This window comes from Liolophura sinensis, chromosome 6, assembly GCF_032854445.1.
Source record: "Liolophura sinensis isolate JHLJ2023 chromosome 6, CUHK_Ljap_v2, whole genome shotgun sequence".
Classification (NCBI taxonomy): domain Eukaryota; kingdom Metazoa; phylum Mollusca; class Polyplacophora; order Chitonida; family Chitonidae; genus Liolophura; species Liolophura sinensis.
In genome coordinates, this window is record NC_088300.1 from 10,190,971 (window position 1) to 10,215,130 (window position 24,160).

The window sequence follows — 24,160 nt, forward strand, 5'->3', positions numbered from 1 at the left end:
ATGGTAAATCACTTCATACATGATGATGATCCAGCCTTTACTGAGACATGCAAGAATTTTTATAATTGTTATTGTTTTATTAAACCCGGTAACTCACTCAACACAAGTACCTGAAATTCTTGTATACATCTTGTATCATACTACTATCGTGAAGTCACGTTCAGATTTCTGCTTATTCCAGCCAATATAACTTTTGGGTCCGTATGAGTGCGTTATTTCAAGGGAGCAGTGTAATCATATAATGTACGTCTTTAACCTTTTAAACCTCTAAAGCATTTTTTTCAGTGTAATTCATGCACACAATTGTTATGCAAATAACACTAAGAATGATTTGTTTATGTCACTAAAGATGCAAGATTCACAAAAGTATGCATTATTTCTCTACACCTTATAGTTTTCTCAGAATATTTGAAAATATTGCCTGAAGATGTAGTTGAAGTAGCTCTTTCATGTAGATCATGTAGCTCTTTTAATACAACTGAAAGTGCATTACCTGGCAGTATGCAACTTCCCTATAGCTAGCCACATGTTTGTTTTGTCACAACTGCGCAGCAAACGCTTGAGAAACGGTTGATGCATGGTGGGGGAAAAAATGTTCCAAATGCGTTTGTGTTGAAACAGACCAATAAAAATTACAACAACAGAGGGTTTTTAAAAGGACAACAATGTCGTTAATAGTAACTGTTTTAGAGTTGTTTGGAAATACAAAAGTAGGCAATGGGTTCTTAACTGCATAGCAATAATGATTAGCGAAATTACAGTTTTTAAATGCAAAGTTTTGGTTTCAAGATGTGGCCAGTTCTTGTAGGAGCCATTTAAATTTCCACCCAAGAGGTTGGCATATTTCTCCACCAGGTGGTGCGAGCTTATACGGATGATGTAACATGTGTCATGTGCAATGGAGACACGCTACATGTATAGGGAAGTTGTATACTTCTAGGTAATGAACTTCTCATACTACACACGTGTTAACTTTGTAAGTGATTCCATACCTAGAACAGATCCAAAGGCAAACACCCAAGCAGACAGCTGAAGCTGTTGTGACGTGAAAGCCAACGTAATTGGTATTACCATTGTATTTATATACCAAAGAAAATTGTATGTTTGTGTTAAAATATTTTCTACCCTACTTATATAAATGAAAACAGCTTTAGGAGACCTTTGGCAGCATCTTCTTTTAGCAACATAATTCCCTGGTAAACAAGACAGACTTACCTGTAAACACCTTCCACTACTATCAAGATTTTTTTCCAAGGTCGTTTGGTTTTTGGATGTCCTTTAACAATTGCTTCTTTTAGAATGGATTCCAGATCTTTCATATCTGAGAATATAGAGTTTAATCTTTTAGAGAGATACAGATAGTGACCTTTCCAGGCTGAGTCTGCAGAAAATAATCACTTCAGTAGCTCAACAATATTTGTTCACATCGGTGGCTGCTGCGATAACCAAGGCTATCTTGAATTTTCCTGGATTTTGTATTTTAACCATTGTACACAACATGGTGCCAAACAGCCTATCAGAAAAATATTGGTTAGGGAGAGAACTTCAATAAGTAACTTGTTTGATGCATAGACAAAAACATTAATCCTATTTACATTTTTTTAGAATTTAAATAAGTGTAATTTTAGTGGTTTTAAAATTTCCACAATTATTATCTACTTGATTCCTCTCATGCTTAATTCATAATGTTTCAACATTTTCTTTAGAGTACGCAAGGAGTAAGAAGTGATAATGCTGGGTACTGCTCAGCAAATTTGAAGGAAAAGTTGCATATTTCTGTTCGTAGTGAAACAATACATGAATTACTCCCCTTGAGTGATGTACACTTCATTGAATGTCTGCTGTAAAAGTTGTGTGCATGTGCCCTACTTACAGCGTATATGTTTGATGTATGAAATCACTATGCTGTATCCACTAAAAATGCATGCACATGCATTCCATTTGATATCGTGCACACATGTAACCTACATATACATTGTTGTAGCCTTTGGTTATTTTTTTCCCCACTAAAATGATGATCAATTAAATGTAGATGTCTTACTCCTGCTACAGTTGTGGCACCATTTATGGAGAATTAGGCTAAATGGGAAGCGCCACCATCACAGGATAAAGATTTACTTATAATTTGACAAGTATTTTATTATATTTGATGACCCAGTTTTTAGACTTGAGCTGGACCTTGCAGTGTCATGGCAACAGCAGGGATTCCCCAAGCTACAGATACAAGCTACACCATTTTACTGTACCATACACCACCTGCCTTGATCCGTCCCGTCAGCACCCAGATGTGTTATTATCTGTCCATCCTGGGGTGCCAATAACCACAGATCAAAATTTCCCAGGAGAGATGCATTCTTAGTATGCATTCTACCAGACTTCTCATTTTGAGCACTACCCAGTTTAATTTTCACACAGATTTTTGGAAGAATTATTATAGATTATTGGTTTCTTGATAAATATTGTCTTTGTTTCTGTCTCACAATACCAAACCACAATGATTCAGGGGTATCAAAGTAACTACTTGTACAAGTTAGGTTTAAATACTTTAGTGTTTGCCCCAGACAATCAGGCTCCAAATATCAAAGAGGCATGGTTCACACTGCCATTATGTTTGAATACCTTGGTACTTGCCCCAGGCCAAAGAAGCAAAGTTCAGTTGTATCAAATTTACCATTATGTTTGAATACCTTGGTACTTGCTCAAGAGACCAAAGAGACATGGTTCAGTTGTATCAAACTTATCATTATGTTTGAACACCTTCTTATTTGTCCCAGACAATCTGGCCCCTAACACAAAAGAAACCTTGTTTAGTAATATCAAACTTACCATTGCGTCTGAATACTTTGATATTTGCCCCAGACAATCTGACTCCTAACACCAAGAAGCATGGTTCAGTTGTATCTAACTTACCATTATGTTTAAATACTTTGATATTTGCCCCAGACAATCTGGCTCCTAACACCAAAGAAGCATGGTTTAATTCATCACTGATGATTAAACAACCCTGAAACAGAACAGTCAAATTTAAATATTTACTTTTCTCAAAGGTGAATGGAACACTAACTGCTATGTTCTGAGTGGTGAATTTACCAGAATAAAGCTACAACTGCTAGCTGCTGTCCAGGTGTCAAAGACAACTTCAACATGCCAAAGCAAGAACAATGTGAATTAATAAACTTTTCTCAGTTTAACATGGTGATATTTGTGATGAGGCACACGCATCTAATCCTAACATACTTAACACTCACTCCCATGGGGGTGGACAAACTGAGAAAACCTTGTGAACAATACAGGGAATGTTCACGGGAGTTTGTGGACAAACCGAGATCACCAAACTGACTAATACATGAAGAAGAAACCTTGTGAACAATACAGGGAATGTTCACGGGAGTTTGTGGACAAACCGAGATCACCAAACTGACTAATACATGAAGAAGAAACCTTGTGAACAATACAGGGAATGTTCACGGGAGTTTGTGGACAAACCAAGATCACCAAACTGACTAATACATGAAGAAGAAACCTTGTGAACAATACAGGGAATGTTCACGGGAGTTTGTGGACAAACCGAGATCACCAAACTGACTAATACATGAAGAAGAAACCTTGTGAACAATACAGGGAATGTTCACGGGAGTTTGTGGACAAACCGAGATCACCAAACTGACTAATACATGAAGAAGAAACCCTGTGAACAATACAGGGAATGTTCACGGGAGTTTGTGGACAAACCGAGATCACCAAACTGACTAATACATCAAGAAGAAACCTTGTGAACAATACAGGGAATGTTCATGAAGTTTGTGGAAAAACTGTGATCAATCAACTGACCCACATACCTTTTGGACAAGACAAGGAATGTTCATCGAGTTTGTAGCAAACCCCATGGGGTATGTCATGGCTGCTTCAGTACCCAAGTACCGGGCCATCAGGCAGTCCAACTCTTCATGGATGGCTAAATAGCCTGCAAACAGAAAACATGCACAGATTTTATTACATTTTATGTTGAAAGATTTATTTATTAAAAGAACACAACCCTTCAAGTCTCCTGCTCACCAAAGAGAATTCTTGCTTATGCATGTTGTAAACTGAAAGCAGAATCCACAGGAATGTTCCGTTTTTATAAGACTGGTTTCCAACCAACCCCCTAGTTGTATGTATTAAAGGTTCAAGAAGAATATCCCTCTCCTCCATCAACCAATGGTTGCAGAGCTCTTGGCATGCTTGATCTGTTGATACCATGACACATCAACCAAACCATTCTGTAAGTGTTCATGACTCATTCCAGAGATACACAACGACAAACTAATAACTGGCGTATGACTTACTAAGGGGTATATGTATGTTCCTATATGTATGATTAGGGTTTTACACTGTACTTATCAGTTATACATATATGACGAGGAGGAATCATCAGGTGTGTGTGTGTGTGTGTGTGTGTGTGTGTGTGTGTGTGTGTGTGTGTGTGTGTGTGTGTGTTTGTGTTTTTGTGTGTGTGTGTGTGTGTACATATACTCTGTATTCTTGGAGTCCATGTTACCAAAGTGCTGCAACTGCTGAAGTATCATGCCAAAGACACCAGACATGACACCCAACCCAGTCACATTATATTCACACCATGCAAACCAGTTCTGTTTCCTTCCTCAAACATCTAATTGCTGAGCACCAAATGAGGCAGCAACATTTACCATTTTAAAGCATGACACGACTCAGGTTTGATCCCAAGTTTCCCGACGAATCAGACACTTCTAACAACTAGGCCACCGAAGAAGTCATTTACCACAGGGCAGTCTGTAGAACAGTTATCCTGGCTTATTTCTGATGAAACTAAAAATTCACTTAAAAAAGTACATTGTTAACAGATAAATAAATGGTAGAGTTATAAAATATTCTTGCTACTAGAACTTAACTATTTCTATTACAATATCATCATACCTTCCAAAGAAATCTCAAAACACTTGACATCCCTATAACTCTCCAAATCTGCCTAATAATGGTGTGTGTATGTAAGGTGCACATACCCAGCTCCTGTTTGCTGCCACCCACCCCGACCCCCAGTTCTCTGGTCACCTGCTCCACCTTGTTCATGCAGGGTGGATATTCGTCAGCAAACCCAAGGTAGTTGTACGACCCAAAGTTCAAAGCCTCAATATCGCGGCCTGAAAAACTGGAAATGTGCAGAAATATTTGTTAGCTTAATTGTTAGCTTAATGTTAGCCTAATTCCATCTGGTTAGTAGATTGGTGTTACATCTTACCCCTATGTTAAGACCATATAAGATCAGTTTTATGAGTGCATCACAAAGGACACCAATGCCAGGTACACCTCCACGCATTTGGCACTACTAGAAATGAAGTTGCAACCAAGTCCATTTTTCCATATATTTTACACATAATACAGTATACCCTATCTTATGCGAGTTTTAGAAGCATAATATTCATTCAAACTTAAACACAAAATGTCATTTTCCCTATTCAGGCGGTCTAAGACATTGCTGCTGTACTCCATTCAACTCACGGAAGTTTTTTAGATACTATCATGGACAATCATCAGAATGATAAAACTTCAGGGCGACCATACATAAATGGCACTGAGTTGCTAAAGGTATGAATGTAAGTAATTCAGAAATTGCTCGCTTTAGGGCTACCAATTTGAGCCACTGCAGTTACATAGAATTCTACAACATGAAAACTTAATTAACAAGGCGGCTGAATTCTGACTTACTTGAAGCTCCAGCCATAATCTGGCGACACCCTCTCTTTGACCTTGAAAACTGACCCTGCCCCACTGGCCAAAGGTCTGTTAAAACAGTCCCTCACTCTTCTGTAGGCATACCTTGTATAGAAACTCTCCCAACTATGTAGCAAGGGGACAAAACCCTGTAAATCCAAACATTGTGAACATTGTCAACATATTCATGTAGGGGACAAAACCCTGTAAACCCAAACACCATGAACACTGTCAACACATTCATGTAGGGGACAAAACTCTGTAAACCCGAACACCTGATGAACATTTGTCATTACAATCATGTTGGGGACAAAACCCTGTAAAGCTGAGCATCATGAACACTGTCAACACATTCATGTAGAGGACAAAACCCTGTAAGCCTAAACATTGTGAACACTGTCAACACATTCATGTAGGGGAAAAACCCTGTAAACCTAAACATCGTGAACATTGTCAACACATTCATGTACGGGACAAAACCCCGTAAACCCAAACACCATGAACATTGCCAACACATTCATGTATAGGACAAAACCCTGTAAACCAAAAAACCATGAGCACTGTCAACACATTCATGTAAGGGACAAAACCCTGTAAACTTCAAAATCGTGAACACTGTCAACACATTCATGTAGGGGACAAACCCTGTAAACCTAAACATCGTGAACATTTTCAACACATTCATGTACGGGACAAAACCCCGTAAACCCAAACACCATGAACATTGCCAACACATTCATGTAGGGGACAAACCCTGTAAACCTAAACATCGTGAACATTTTCAACACATTCATGTTGGGGACAAAACCCTATAAACCTAAACCTCGTGAACATTGTCAATACATTCACCTGGGGGACAAAACCCTGTAAACCTAAACCTCATGAACATTGTCAACACATTCACCTAGGGGACAAAACCCTGTAAACCAGAGCATCGTGAACACTGTCAACACATTCACCTAAGGGACAAAACCCTGCAAACCCAAACGTCCAAAAGACTCTATTCTTTCGTGCATATTTAATAGATGGATTCTTCCGGAAAGTCAAGCAGAGGTATGCACATGTACTTGATACTAGTCCATCCCAGAGAATCTATGTTCACATTGTGTTTAAAACTTGCCTGTTTTAGAATCTCAAGTATTGCCCATGCACACTGTTCCTTTTATCAGAAAGACATGAAGAATTATAGTGAAACAAACCTGAGTTGGTTTGTTGCAAATGAGTTTAATATTGCAGGATGATCAGTCAGGACGATCCAGACAGAGTGACAGTCAGCTTCCATGGTTCAATATATAAACTGATCCGTAAAATGATGCCTACTGACACAGCCCATTAATGGTAACTTTCAAGTTAACGACCACTTATGTGCATGTGTATGGGATCAGATTGTTCAAGGGTATATGCCATTCCATAAATGGCCCCATTAACCACCACACAGCTAACCATGCTGTGATAGCTGAAGCAGGGGTAGACTGATATCACAAAAACAGCCAGATTTATCTGTGTACAGTAGCACTGAGTGTCTACATGTATGTGTGAGACCATGCAGTAAGCCCTGGCACCACACGTACAATGACCAAGAACCTGCAAGCCATGTAGTTATCTCTTTAAGAACAAATATATTTCTTAATCTTCATGTTCCATACATTTAGCAACATAGTCTTAGATTGGGTTCCCCTGGGTTCTGGCTGGTTTTCTCCCACCATAATGCTTGCCGTCATCGTACAAGTGAAATATTCTACGGCGTAAAACACGAATCAAATAAATAAATAACCTTAGATTCGCAAAAATTTTGGTACATTTCTATTAAACACTGGCAATTTTATACTGTAACATGAGTTATTTCCAGTTCTACAACATGTACACAATTCTGCAGGGTTGTCTTACATGCTTTGACAACAGGCTAACGATTAAATCATGCAAAGAACAGGAAATGGCTCCCATGAAGGCCATTGTGACTTTTTGTTCATCATGATGAATGTATAGGGATTTGTGAAAGCAACCTTTTATCTGTATACAAGCTCACATGGCAAAGACCATAGAGGCCTGCTGATTGATAAGAGTACGCATTAGGTTAGAAGAGGCTTGCAGACTCAATATTGCAGCCGAGAGTTTATGCAGCCATGGCAACTGGTCCCATAAAAAAGATTTATTACCCCTCTCTGGAATAAGTATACAAATAAGTAAAGATATTTTCATATTAATCTCAAACATATAAAAGCAGCTGAAAATAATACAATAATTTCACCTGTATGTTTGTCAGAATTCACATGTGTTTAGACAAGCCAAATTCCTCAGTTTCTACCTCCAACATATTAAATAATTAACCTTACAATCATTAATAGAACTTTGTTTTCAACCTTGAAAGGATTTTTCAAAAAAAAAAAAAAAGCATGACCAAACTTCACCAAAGGATACTTGTGATTCATTCTTGATTGAATTTGACTCCAAACAATATAAATAACATACGCCACAAATTCAAACCATGCACGCACACAAAAAAAGAAAGAAAAAGAAGAACCGCATTGAAACTTACCGCAATTTTGCTATACCCTTAACACTAAAAAGACCATGTGAAAACAGCATTCTAATCACAAACTCACCTCAAGTTTGGGCTCTTGATAAGCGATCTTTTTGTCGAGTCCATAATACTGTAGAAGATCTCGAATTGAGCCCACAACAACTAGGAAGGCATAGCTCATGTAAGTCAGGATGGCTATCAGGAGAGGTGTCTCTTCAAACGACTCGTAAAATCTTGGAAATGATTTCTGAAAAAATAAAGGAACGTATATTTTCATTACACAGAAGGCAATCTGTCAACATATCCATGCACCTAAATGGTCTTTCTGTGAGTTTAAGGTTAAGAAATGAGGAATGTGCAGCAGTATATATAGATATATATATATATATTTAACATATATATATATGACATGTATACATAAACAAGGACAAAACCAAGACTTTCCGGACAAAGTGATTTTAAGCCACTTTCTTGAATACTGTTAAATCATTTCAAAACCCTGGTGTATATGTAAAATGGGAAAATTTGGATCCTGTCTTCTGCCACCCACCCCTCCCCCTTCACCTTCACACACACGTAGCCCCCACACACACAATCCAACATTCCCTCTGCTACTTCCACACTCCTCCACATTGCACTCCACACACTGTCACCACTTGCATTAAAACATCCCTACATGTATGTGTCTTAAGTAACTCTGATACCTCACTATCTCACATAACACTGTCACATAAAACTTGCATGCTTCACTCCATGTGAAAACTAAGATCCAAACTTTGAAACAATTTAAAGCTTTAAAGGAAAAAAAAGAGGTCAGGATTCTACAAAACTGGTATTTGTGTCTACTACAGATCAATAGAGGTGATTTCTCCATGCCACAAACAGACAGGAAAACACAGGACGTCCAGACCTGAAGCCTGTCTAATCCCTACTCATTATGCACTCCGCAGCTTGCAGCTGATCTTTGCACCCACTATCCAGTGGCATATGCATTTACATGTCCTATCACACTCCTTACAAAGCTTTCAATTCTCCGCCAGCCATTATAAAGGCTTCACTCAAGTCCAACACTTGTCCAAGAAGAAGATCGGATGTTTTCTTCCCCAATAAGATCAATATTTGAAGATCAACAGCAGACTAGAACCTGGCAAGCTACACCTTGCAAGAGCAAACACACACGTGTACAATAGAGTGGTGTTTACCAATGTCTCAATAAAATAAGCCATCTAATTTTGCCGAATAACCAATATCTCCTCAATATCTTAATTATGCTCCTCAATGTTTTGTATATATATATATATATATATGCCAGTTGACAGGCACCATTATTGCAAACCTGAAAACTAATATCTGACTCACTGTTAAAATGTGAGGCGCAAAATAACCGCTCATAAACTAGCCTTTAAGATCAGAGGACACATTGGTGGAAGTTGCTCTTTTCCCCCAGACACTGTGTTGGACCCAACCTCTATATTATCATTACCTGGCCCATCGTACCACTCCGATTCATGGATATCATCAGTTATTGTCATAGACCTTGTGTTGGACGCACCCTCTATAATATCATTACCTGGACCATCGTACCACTCCGATTCATGGATATCATCAGTTATTGTCATAGACCTTGTGTTGGACGCACCCCCTATAATATCATTACCTGGCCCATCGTACCACTCCGATTCATGGATATCATCAGTTATTGTCATAGACCTTGTGTTGGACGCACCCTCTATATTCTCATTACCTGGCCCATCATACCACTCTGATTCATCAGACATTCTTCCAGACAGCATGGGCTGTTGTAACTCTAATCCAGTGTCCTGTTTCACTGTGGTGTATTGCGCAGGTTTCTGCTAAAAATCGGGTCATTCACTGCCTGAATGCAATATGTACCCCAAAGCGAACATGCAGGTGTGTCACCAAGTCACAGTTTTAAAGGACAAGATCAACAAATTTTGACTGGGTTTCCGGTGTTTCTAGATGTCTTTTCACAAACAAAAGGCCTCCGCCCATGTAAATTGGCTATAATATAACTGAGTTATTCATTAACCCTAAAACTTGTACATACAAGTACGTCCATAATAAAGTGTAACCCAGTCCAAATTCATTGGTCTTGTCCTTTAATTTTGTCTATAATATTCTCATGATCCATAGGGCAAGGTTCTAAACTATAAAATAAATTTTATTAACTTTTTTTAAAACTTCTTTTATTATGAAGATATAGGGAACGTTTATGTTTTTAGCCAAATTTTTGACATACTCTACAGGTACTTCCTTTCTGGACTTAAGGCGACATGCCTGATCACATGATATCAATAACACGTGTGTACCTGAAACAGTTCCCTGTTTACAGAGTATTAAATAAATTTTAGCTTAATTTAACACATACTGTAGACAAAGTTTGTCGGGCAGGCCATTATTTTCCTGCACTCTTCGTAAGGTGACATACACATCAAGTAACCACTCAAATGGAACCATGAAGGTCATTTGTCATGTTCCAGTGACTGGCTCGTACTTCAGCTCCTGACCTATATTGTGTATGAATGACACGAACATATTTGATATGAAGGTGAGCATGTGACTATGACACATTTTTGTTATTTTTCTCTGCACGTATGGGTTACTAAAATAGTAAAACCCTGCGTTAGGAATAACACATGATACAGTATGAGATGTGGAGGTGTATAACCACAAAAAAAAAAAAGAAACACAACAAGTGTCGGACATTTCATGATTTTGTAGAGTAAAACCAAATCCTCACCTCACAGAGCCGTTAACATCTTCCTTTTCAGTGTAAAATGTTCCTTTCTTAAGTTACCAAAGTGATGACAAATAAACCAAAAATTTATCAATGTTACACAAATACTGGTAACTCCTAGCAACACATCATACTTCGTCACAGGGGAATCCTACTTCACTATCAAAAGGTTAGATTTTATTTCTATGTATCCAACAGAAAATCTACATACTTGAAACTTGACCTTGTATTTCTTCCACCTGTATTCACATCAAAACCTATGGCGTAGGCTGGACAGGGAAAAAGTCTGGCACGGTTAACTACAAATCCAGACTTACAATGCAAGGTGACTTTAGCCATCGCAAGTATGGCAAAATGTCTACTGTCCATTCCATGAACAATTCATTTTACCAGCAGTAAAATTTGATGTTCTCCACTCTCCTCTCATTAAAATTTTATTCTCAACCTTTAGAAAGAATCTTCTTTATATAATAAACAAGAATCTTTGAATCTGTAGATGGGAGACAATGCATGTGGGAAACAAGAGGGGCTGATTTCACACAACGTTCAGCAGTGTACTGGGATTGTCTCCATTCTCTGGTTTTATACCATTAACCTCTCTATTACGGACTACATCTATATAACCACATCTCCTGTAAAATACATGTACAGACTAAAAATTGCTGCCAGCCTTTGTAACTAGACAGACATGTGATTTGAATGAACTAGTCCTGAACTGATATAGGTACCCATGGAGTAACTGGCATATCATCAGCTTGTTTACACAACACAATAAACCAGACATGACTGTGTTCACATGTGACCACAGGCTTTCCCACACAATACATGCAGCTATGCTATAACTGTGTACTGTACGTTTTTTTCCATGTTCTGTATAGTTTTCCAGCCTCTACATTTCACCTTGCCCTGATGACCACATTGTACTGTATGGTTTTCCAGCCTCTATATTTCACCTTGCCATGATGACCACATTGTACTGTATGGTTTTCCAGCCTCTACATTTCACCTTAACCTGATGACCACATTGTACTGTATGGTTTTCCAGCCTCTATATTTCAACTTGCCATGATGACCACATTGTACTGTATAGTTTTCCAGCCTCCACCTTTCCCTCTGCCCTGCTGACCACACTGTAGTGAATGGTTTCCCAACCTTTACATTCCCCACTGCCCTGCTGACCACATTGTAGTGTATAGTTTCCTAACCTCTACATTCCCCTCTGCCCTGCTGACCACATTGTAGTGTATGGTTTTCTAGCCTCTACATTCCCCACTGCCCTGCTGACCACATTGTAGTGTATGGTTTCCTAACCTCTACATTCCCCTCTGCCCTGCTGACCACATTGTAGTGTATGGTTTTCCAACCTTTACATTCCCCTCTGCCCTGATGACCACATTGTAGTGTATGGTTTCCTAACCTCTACATTTCCCTCTGCCCTGCTGACCACACTGTAGTGTATGGTTTCCTACCCTCTACATTTCCCTCTGCCCTGCTGACCACATTGTAGTGTATGGTTTCCTAACCTCTACATTCTCTCTGCCCTGCTGACCACACTGTAATGTATGGCTTTCCAGCCTCTACATTTCCCTCTGCCCTGCTGACCACATTGTAGTGTATGGTTTCCAACCTTTACATTCTCCTCTGCCCTGCCTGACCACACTGTAGTGTATGGTTTTGTTGTATTGTGAATGTTAGCAGGCCTTACACATAATCTGTTTTAATCTGGTCTTGCAGTGGAACTGTAGGCATGGTGACCACCTACTGTTTTAATCCACCGCAACGCTGCATATCAGGGACCAGTCATGTATGTTATTGTTAGAATTGTATGTCTGTATACCTTGTTAAAACTTGTTTGTTACTATGCTGTATGTTTTTTGTATAAAAATGTACTGTCACTTGTCAAGTGAACCCAGAGCCCCGAAACCACCGACTCTGTGATACAATTGTGCCATAGCTGAAGTTACACCAGCTAGTGTGAATCTGATTACAAATTGTAACCGGCATCACAATAGTTTCCTTAACCTCTACATTTCCCTCTGCCCTGCTGACCACATTGTAGTCTATGGTTTCCCAACCTCCACATTCCCATCCGCCCTCTGACCACACTGTTCTGTATACACTGTACAATGTAAGGTCCTCACCTGATTTGACCTGTATGTGAGCCTCAGCAGGGCTAGTGTTTTTGCATGTGACACCAGCACTGGACTGAAAGGTATCTGAGTCACACATCCATGGAACTGCATTATCACCTAGTGTACATGTACCTAGTCCAGTGCTCCCAATAACAGACCAAAACACACACCGAGTACTAGTTTCCCCAAAATGAGCCTGTTTATATTATTCCCACAGAGACACTGACTTATTTATGATGATGAAATATCAGGAATTCTTACAAAGAGGCGTGTGCTATTTGTATATAGCACAGCTGTTACTTGCAGTTTTATTATCACACTGCTGGCTACCCTAATACCTCAACCTTTTTGCATATGAAGGAGCAACTTTCAGTGCAATTTATGCAAATTTTTTATTTCATTTTGGAGGCTTCACAGAAAGTATAATTTTATTAGCCAACACAGAATAATGCCTTCAGAATATGCATGAATAAACACCTTGCAAACATCTGAAAAGGTTGAAGAATTACTGTATATCATTCAGAAATCCACAGCATATTTCTTAGAGGGCATGATGCTGCCGCCTATGAACTCCCTAGAACTCTCTAATCACTGTAACCAGAAGGGAAGGAATTATAGCAACCAAGTAACAAGTCACAGAGAAAGGCAGTAATTACCAACAGCGCAGCAGGGATAAGTAGATGTACTGTGTGTGCCAAGGCTAGCGTTTTAGCTCTAACCAAACATGTTCAACTGAGATGATTGTTGTTTTGCTATAATTAGATCAGAAAACAAAAAGACAAAGAATTTGAATCAGTGAAACAACTTTAATACAAAACCTCTTATTAAGATAGTAAAACAAAATCTGCTTCTAGCATGAGGATGGTAACAAAATCTAATTCTAACATGAGGGCAGTAACAACAAAATCTCCTTCTAACATCAGGATACCGATAGTATAAACACAAAATCCCCTTGTAAACATCAAGATAGTCGAACACAATTCACCTGCTGTTCACTGGTAATTGCAGACATGGCAGCGCTCAAATTTACACTGCTGACAGGTACATGCAGACACATAACATTATTAATATTTCAACAACTAAGAACCAGGTAACAAGACACCAGAAAGCATGCAAATTGTGTTGCGCTGGCATGCAGTAAAATTTTAAACACAAGTTATACATGTAGGTGTAATATGGGGAATAGGAGTTTGACTGATAGGTTCATTCAACTGGCACCGTTTTACTCAATCTCCACCTCTGTTATACAATGTCCATGTCCACTTTAGGATCTATAACATGTCTCCTAAGGGAGCCTGGCAGAGGTGTAACCAATTACAGCCAATGAAAACCCAGGAATTCCCCATGCCAACCACGACAACACGGCATCACTATGGCCCTAACAAGTGGAGGGGAAGACTGTCTAGACTAAAATTATCCTCATGGCAAACAATTGGCAGTAAGTGCACTGGCTATGTTTAAACAGGTCATTAAAGACCAAACTCAAGCTGCACTGCACGATAGATGTGCACGAGACCTTGAGCTGTACAATTATGCTGGTCTATTGCTCTAATTACACTACCTGTTCTCATCAAACCAGCTGTTTAAGGCATGCCAAGTTCACAAGAACTATAATTTTATCAGTCTACAGCATAATGCCTTCAGAATATGTTTGAATAACATACGAAAAGGTTGAAGGATTACAGTATTTTAATGTAATAGGGGTAGGTGCCTTTAAACTTGCCCCTACATTTCACAGAGAGAGAGGTTTTGTGAGTTATTATCTACAGATCTTTATACCTGGACAAGATGATGACCTAGATAACACAGAGAGAAGTAGATCAATGTGTGACACCCATCTCCTAGCAATGGAAATATTTGTAATTTAGACTGAAAAAAACCTGAGAAGCTGTAATCTTAAACAACTGTGGTCTGAAGGCCAACTTACCATCATAACTCGCCCTGAAAAAAGTGTCTGAAAAACTACTGTCCTGATGTAAATTCTTTTTCACATGGTGTCATGATGTCTCATGAGCAATGTTTGGTACCTGTGGCAGACCTATTGGCAGACTGCTTCATGAGCGATGTTTGGTACCAGATACAGGGCTGTGGTTTTCTCAACGTGTCACATGTTTATACCCTATATGGCAGACTGCTTTCATGAGCGATGTTTGGTACCAGATACTGGGCTCTGGCTTTCTCAACGTGTCCACATGTCTAAACTCAATAAGGAAGGCTTTTTTCATGAGCAGTGTCCTTTATCTGATACAGGGCTTTCTCCTGGTGTCAAATGTATCCTGCTTTAACAGGCCAGGCAGAAAAAGCACACGGCATTAAGCTGTAGACATATGTCGGGCTAATTCGTCCCTTCTCGACTAAAACAGTCCTCCGACTACATGATCAGCTTTATAAAGGTTACATTCTTAACAACATTAACTACTGCTGAATAAATAAAGAATAGAAGTGCTCTTTTTAATTTAAACACTGAATTTAACAGATTACAAACACCACCATGTTAAATTCTGTGAGTGTTTTTTTTTTTTTTTTTTTTGGAACAGGGATATAGTGAATCCATCCAACCCCACTGTCAGGCAGATAATACAGCCTGTCAAATAGGCCAATCAATATCACATGCAGAGTGTGGGAGTTGGAAACCTTTCAAAATCCAGCCGACATCCTAGCAGTATTTGCATTTCTCTGCGTAATAACATCTTGACATTTTCAGAAGATGTAAAAACTTTCCAATTTGACATTCAGAAGTCATACCACTATGTTCATGGTACACATGGTACAAGTGTCATATGCTAACATAACCATAACCACATGCGGACCAAAATTCAATGTGATCCAACAACCCCAATCACATGTAGTGCCCATTTCACAAAGAATGGCCAGCATAATATACATGTGTTCATTTATTTACCTGATTGGTGTTTTACACTGTACACAAGAATATTTCACCTGTACGACAGCAGAAAGCATTATGATGGCAGGAAACCAAGCAGAGCCCGAGGGAAACTCACAACCATCCACAGGTTGCTGCCAGACCTTCTCACAAACTGTACACTTGTAAAGCACCACTACAGCATCATGATGGATTTAGTACAAATTTCCCTTGTAGTGACAAGTAACACTGCCTGTCCTAAACTGAACATCAGTGCCATAGCTCCTTCTTTGTACCTCAAATATTGATCAACCTTCTGCACATCACACTTGACTTTAAATTAAAACTGTTTACACTATGGAAATAGACTGCAAGAATAAGAAAACATTAGTACTTTTGCCCTCACTTGAAAGTATACTTACATGTCCGATTACCGGACACTGCCATTCTCCTGAAGTGCCCTTTGTGTCAAAAAAATCTCCTCAGTGGCAAAAGCAATGCATGCCTTTCAACTGCAGTTGTTTAGGTTTAAAGTTCATAAATTTACACATATTTAATGTTGGATCCAGAATCAAGAAAAGTGGACCCATGATAATTCAATTACCATTCAGATTATGAAGGCCGGGAATTACTTTCAATTTACTTTTCAATGACGGCCTGGGGTAGTTATGATATAATGTGATGATCAGATGCATACGTCATCCGGGATGGCAGAGTTCTCCAAATATCAGTCAATACTAGCCATCCTTAGAGTGAATTTTTGGGCTAGGTATGTGTTGTGATGTGCACGTGGTAACGAGGCCCTTAAAAATGTATGAGGATCAAAATATTGAACACTGAGGTGCCCTTCACCGGTGGCTCTACTCCCTGCCCTTCTGACACCAGATTAGGCCCTGAGTATACTGACACAAGATATGACGTCACACCTACTCAAAGCATACTGACACCTGAAATGACGTCACACCCATTCACAGTTTACTGACACCAGACATGACATCACACCCATTCACAGTATACTGACATAAGTTTCAACGCCTCACCCAGGCACAGCATACTGACACCAGACTCAACGCCTCACCCACGCATAGTATACTGACACCAGACCCAACGCCACATCCAGGCACAATATACTAAACCAGATTCAGTGCCTCACCCAGGCACAGTATACTGACACCAGACTCAAGGTCTCACCCAGGCGCAGCATACTATCACCATCCTCAACGCCTAACCCAGGCACAGCATACTAACACCAGATTCAGTGCCTCACCCAGGCACAGCATACTAACACCAGATTCAGTGCCTCACCCAGGCACAGCATACTAACACCAGATTCAGTGCCTCACCCAGGCACAGCATACTAACACCAGATTCAGTGCCTCACCCAGGCACAGCATACTAACACCAGATTCAGTGCCTCACACAGGCACAGTATATTAACACCAGACACGACGTCACAGAATACATATTTATTCCCTTAATCAAGTTGATGAACTTATTTTGTTGTGCAGAGGTAGGTTATATATTGCAGCATAAATTTTCCCATTTTCACGGCTAGTATATGTTCAAAGAGCTGAAACGCGGGGACTGCACATTTGCTTGCAAACTAGGACAGGCCTATGTCTGAAGACGGAACAATATTCACACCTTCTGACGATAACAAGAGAATGGAGAAGTCAACCCAAAGCTGAACAATCAAGCCTCAGTCTGAACAGCAGGGAGAGGACAATGGTCATGCTCATGATAACTTAAGAACCAGGCCTGAACAGGCTGTTTTACTGTCTGCACAAAAATCACTGGAGCATATCAATATAATATGCTGAAAATCACTCCATTTCTTCACGTGTAACAACATATATGAAAGTTTACTTACCCTACAGGCTACATCAAGTTCATGAGGTAAACCTGAAATGCAGTGAGGTACATGTGCACATACTGCAGAGTACAACCTGGGATTAAGATAGACAGAATCTTAATTCCAGGTACACCTTACTGAGTGATTACCAAAGCCTTCCTCAGACAGCAGGCATATACTGAATTTTACTTAAAAGTTTGCATTTTAAAAGAGGGCATTTATTCTGTATTGTAGTATATAATAATTATACTTTTTCTGATCTTAAATTCGGTCAAGCCTACCAACGTATATGTAGTTTTGTCTCCAAAATCAACTTAAAAAGGTGCACAAATCACATTTAAAGCTGCTCTTTCACATGCCAAGTAGAAATTAGGGTAGTTCCTTGTGAATAATATAGGTCACAGACTAGATCAACTTCACTCATAGCCACTCTCCATCTGCAACCAGAAACATCTGAGAAAAGATGTGGAATTACCTTGTGGAATGTGTGGATTAAAAGAAGATAGACAAATTGTTTCAGCACACAGACATAAAAGTACATACAGTTCAGCACAGACATACATGTACATACAGTTCAGCACACAGACATAAATGTACATACAGTTCAGCACACAGACATAAATGTACATACAGTTCAGCACACAGACATACATGGTGAAACTGTTCAGCACAGACATACATGTATATACAGTTCAGCACAGACATAAATGTACATACAGTTCAGCACATAGACATACATGTACATACAGTTCAGCACATAGACATAAATGTACATACAGTTCAGCACACAGACATAAATGTACATACAGTTCAGCACGTAGACATACATGTACATACAGTTCAGCACACAGACATAAATGTACATACAGTTCAGCATGTAGACATACATGTACATACAGTTCAGCACACAGACATACATGTAGATACTGTTCAGCACAGACATACATGTATATTCAGTTCATCACAGACATAAATGTACATACAGTTCAGCACATAGACATACATGTACATACAGTTCAGCATACAGACATACATGCATATACTGTTCAGCACAGAGATACGTGTACATACAGTTCAGCACAAAGACATACATTTACATACAGTTCAACACAGACATAAATGTACATACAGTTCAGCATGTAGACATACATGTACATACAGTTCAGCACACAAACATAAATGTACATACAGTTCAGCACGTAGACATACATGTACATACAGTTCAGCACGTAGACATACATGTACATACAGTTCAGCACATAGAATGAATGAATGATTATGGCTTAACGACACATCAGCAATATTTCAGCCACATCGTGGCGATCAGCACATAGACATACATGTACATACAGTTCAGCACACAGATATACATGTACATACAGTTCAGCACACAGATATACATGTACATACAGTTCAGCACACAGACATACATGTACATACAGCTCAGCACATAGACATACATGTACATACAGTTCAGCACACAGATCCATACTTATGTACTTGATCCCTGACCTCTGACCAGACTTTTAACCACAGTGTACCAGTAAGATGAAACTTGACGGGAAATCCTGCTGCAGTTAAGAGTCTACAATCAGTCTCTGTACCAAGTCAAACACTGCCAAAAGCAGACACTTCTGCCATTAAGAACGATAGTGTAGCTTATATCATACATTAGTACCATACTATTCTAGACATGGATAAAGCACAATGTGTCAAGTAACTATTACAAAATGCCACCTTTCATCGAACTGTATCTGGCCCCCTGTTTCAACTCAATAAGGTGTTTAACCGCACATCTAGGCACCCGATTTCACCCTATTGGTTTACATTTACCATGAAATAATCTTCAACAAACTCACAAAATAAAATAGGCATTAGTAATAAATAATCCTAGTTCAAAAGAGGTAAGGTCATAATTTTACATCCATGCTCCTTTATAAACATATTTATTCAGAAACGTATGTTATAAAAACTATACTATGCATTATCTACAAAATCATAAACCTAAGCATAAGCATTGCGTAAGGAAAAACATGCTCCTCAGAAACCAAGCAGAGCGCTAAAAAAACAAAAACATTAGAGGACTGCCTGATGGCATCACCTTGGCGATGTGGTGACAAGCACATGTGGAGCCTGGGTATCTATACCTAAATTGTGGATATATCTTACCCAATGTGAGCAAAAGTCCAAAAGGGAACAACCTGTTTCTGATCCTTTTTCTTTCTTTTTTTGGTCTTTTTTTTTTTTTTGCCGTTCCATGTACTTATACACTCCCTTACTGTTATAGTGTAATAATCAACATTATCGATATATCACCAGGTAAATGGAAAAAATCAATTTGGTATTCACACAAACAACCTAATCTTCATCTCTCGAAAACCTAATAACAGTTCAATAATACTACACTGAAGTGCTGATGATACAGTAGAGTGCTGATACACTCAATACGATTACCACGATGTACAATTTACTGATTTATTCAATAGATTAGAGCTTAGTGCCATATTCAAAAATATCTGTGAGGTTTACTGGCAGAGGAAACCAGGGAGAACTGTCTCCCATCGCCAAGTACTTGACAAATTCAAATAATCCCCCAAAAAAGGGTACTGGTTGACTGTTGATTGGTAGCTCCACAGGCCTTGTGTTTTAATGGGTATCCGATACCCATAAATATATCCGTAAATTGTTTTCACGAGTATCTATTTAGATACAGTACCAGTATATTATTGTTGTCAAAATTTGGTATGTATTTTATGCAACTATCCGGTTTTTCATCAGTGTCCATATATATTTCTATAATGAGGTGAGGTTTCAAATTAATGGTTAATTTGGTGAGGTAATCAATGGAAAATCTTGTGAACATCGCAGCTGTCAACCTGGTGTTGCATTCTCCACAATTCGGTTCTTTTCACACCATTATACCTGAATCACACATCAAGTCTTACGAAATCGAACTGCGGAGAATTTAGTGTGAACTATCCATTTTTCTGTGGCTCAGCCAATGCCCTTAAATTTTTCAACATGCAATGCCAATCACATTACCACATCAGTGTTTAGCAACTTTGCCATAGAATGGTCAATGTGGGAGCCTCTTTACAGCCATGTGTTGATCTGCTTGCAAGCAGCACGTGCAATTGGATGACATTGTATTCTTTAATATAAAAAGAACTGCAATGTTGTTGCTTACATGAAGTACTCGCAAAACACAATTTGTGGATAAAATCAATTCAGTTCTGGACAGATATTATCTCTGTGGGTAAAGTAATAGCCATTGTGACAAACTGAAACCAACTTATTCATATCATTAGATTTACAGGTTTAAGATCAAAACATAAGAGTTTTCTTTTAAACCCATGTTATCGAAGAATCCCAAAAATGGCCCCTTATTATCTTGGTGTTACCTGTTGTGCTCCTAGTACATGGGTTGGATTGCACATCCCAAATTTCTTTGGCAATAAAATGTTTGATCCTTCATATGAAGACAGAATCCTCTACATTATAAACACTGCTTAATTAACATTAGAAAATTTGGGACACAATTATTATATAAATGAAACTAAAGCTGGAAACAGGTTTCTCGGTACAGACTTTATTTTGCTAGGTTTGATAATTGTTGATCTGCAAAGAAACTGGCCATGAGGTTCCACTTCACTCTTTCTCAAAACTATCAGCAGGACAAGATTTTGGCAATACTTTTGCATGCTCACTCCCTGACTTAATTTTAAAATATGTATAAATAATAAAATGTAAGGTACCACTCATAAAAAAAAAAAGTTCAACAAATGTTTATTTGTGAATAATATGTAGCTCATTGTTTAAAACTTATGTTTGTATTGACCTAACATCCATTTTTGTTAAACATAAAGAACATACATATATGCGCAATGTATTATTTTATGTTTTATTGTAATGATTTAAGAACATTTAGTTTGGATAAGATATCAAGGAGCATACACGGGAGGGGTCAAGGAGGGGTGTCGTTGTGTGGCTTTAACCACTAGACTTTCCCATCAACTTGTATCATTCACACAAAATACCATTTATGCCAGTACATTTATGTGCAAATAACTCCTCCGTAACCAACACGGCAAAGCACTGTGTTAAGCTGATGAGGAGAACAGTTACAATAACACATGAAGTGCATTGATAACTAGTTGGGGAAACTCATCCACATGTTTCATCTACACAAAAAATCACTCTTTCAACAGCCATTCTCCAACCTCCACCACCCTCTACAAATATTGCTGACTGAGCCAAGAGCTTTAATCACTACGGCAATTGGTACATGAATTGTACATAATATCACACTAACAAAAATTTCCAATCCAACAAAATACTTCAAGATTTTGTATTTCATTAGCTGATATAAACTGCGACATAACATATTAATGCATTGCTAGTGCTAATCATTGCAATAACAATGCATTAAGAACAATTTTGTTAAAGACCAACTGAACCGCCATGCCCATAAAACAGAGAAAGTATGGATACCCTCCCTCCCTCCAAACAATTCTTATCTTAATATAGTTTATTTGTTACAGCAACAGCAGAGGTTTTCAGATATATACGCATATATATATATATATATATATATATATATATATATATATATATGTGCCCTTCAGTTAACTCAAGTGATTAAATATGAACACAAACCATGAAACAGCATATCCCACATTTGTCATATAAATGGACAATACAGAGTGCTTTCATAGATGCCTGTCAGACTTCACAGCACCAGATTTACACTATGACAATTACTCCAATGGGAACTGAATTAATGGGCATTTATTCATAGGCTTCACATGGCACGTGAACCAGTGTTTGTATGCCTACTTAAATAGGATTTTATCATATCAAATACACACCATTAGGTTAACGATGATGTTGAACACTGGAACTAGTGTTCTGGGCGAGCATAGGGGAGGGGGGGGGGGGGGGCATTGGTGGTCTGCTATGCATTACCCTAGGCCGTAAGCCGGATACCGGAGCACAACCAGTATGCCTCACCCACCAAACTCCCCTTCCTGGTCAAGTGACTCAATCGGATGAACGTCTAGGATGCAGTCAATCAGAAAGTTACGAATTGTTATTATTGAAAGTTTAAGCTGTAATTGCTTGCCGGTACGTACCTTATTATATTTTGATTAAAGACTGGGCCTACGGTAGTGATAAATGAAGTTTGGACAACTAGGCTGGCATACTTATAAGCCATAAACATGTATTACATTTACATAATTTACAACAACGACACAGGCGTGACCCATGATCGTAGCCTTGTTTTTAAACTGCGGGCAAGCTAAGTTTACAAGCTCGATCCTACCTGATGTTCTTTGCTATAAACATTCTCCGCTTTGACATGTCCGCTGGAGGTATGTGAAGCCGGAGCCAGGCTATGTTTCGGCTCCCCGTGCATCTTGCAGCCCACCGTGTAGGTATGTTGAAATGATTGTCCTCACCCTCCGTAAATTACCACTCCAACTGCTCAGGTAAATCTGTATGCACGCGGATGTCACGTCTGTGCCCACCACGCGATTGGCCACCCTGCCTGTGCTAGCCAATCAAAACAGTCCATTGTTGAACTGCTCGCACCACGTGTTGTCTGACCACTGTAGCATTGACAACCAAACAGAGCAGAAATGTATGTAGCCTATATGTAGGCCATATACTGTACAAGAACAAATAAGGTTTTATCGAAGAAAATCACAGGGGCATCCATAAACATGCCACAGGAGTGTACACGAAGTTGTCATGAAAATCATTCCGGTCATACATTATACTCATGTTCTGTCATCGACCTCGTTAACAAGAAAACAAATCCCTTGGTCCCCGCAAAGAACGAGATGTTTAACTGTGTAGGCCAGTAATGCTTCCAATCACAGCATGATTCACTTAATTTCTGTTTTATATTCCGTACACGTGAATATAAATCCCAACAGATGAGTACAAGAACCAAATGGCACAATGTTACAAAGTGAAATGCTGTTTGGCTCTTAAATACCATGGATACCTAGCAGCACTTTCACGCGTTGCTATGGCAACTGGGTCAGCAGCGATGCACCGGATGTTAGCAATGGATGGAATGCTCTTCAGGCGCAGGCTGTAATTATGGAAAATTTGGCGTATTGTAAGGCCGATGAAGCCAGCACGGTACAGACCTACTTACTAATCTATAGCCGCCACACGTGGTGGTCTATATAGATCGTGTGTAACCAACATGTACTGGGCCTGCTACAGGTAGCCGGTTAATTGTCATGGCGGTATTTACATGTGACGTGTTGTGAAGCGTCGTGCCATGCAAACG

General features: G+C 39.0%; 1 protein-coding gene across 1 annotated transcript in view; it reads right to left on the reverse strand.

Moving 5' to 3' along the window:
* LOC135467732 (serine palmitoyltransferase 2-like) overlaps positions 1–23,601 on the reverse strand; it is a 31,777-nt gene extending 8,176 nt beyond the window's left edge. The window contains exons 1-7 of the mRNA XM_064745557.1: positions 23,180–23,601; positions 8,334–8,498; positions 5,725–5,879; positions 5,022–5,167; positions 3,840–3,964; positions 2,911–3,004; positions 1,216–1,321 (exon numbers count right to left, since the gene is read on the reverse strand). Coding sequence (XP_064601627.1) covers positions 1,216–1,321; positions 2,911–3,004; positions 3,840–3,964; positions 5,022–5,167; positions 5,725–5,879; positions 8,334–8,498; positions 23,180–23,272 — 884 coding nt within the window. The 5' untranslated portion in view covers positions 23,273–23,601. The remainder of the gene's footprint in view (positions 1–1,215; positions 1,322–2,910; positions 3,005–3,839; positions 3,965–5,021; positions 5,168–5,724; positions 5,880–8,333; positions 8,499–23,179) is intronic.
* Positions 23,602–24,160: the final 559 nt, after the last annotated feature.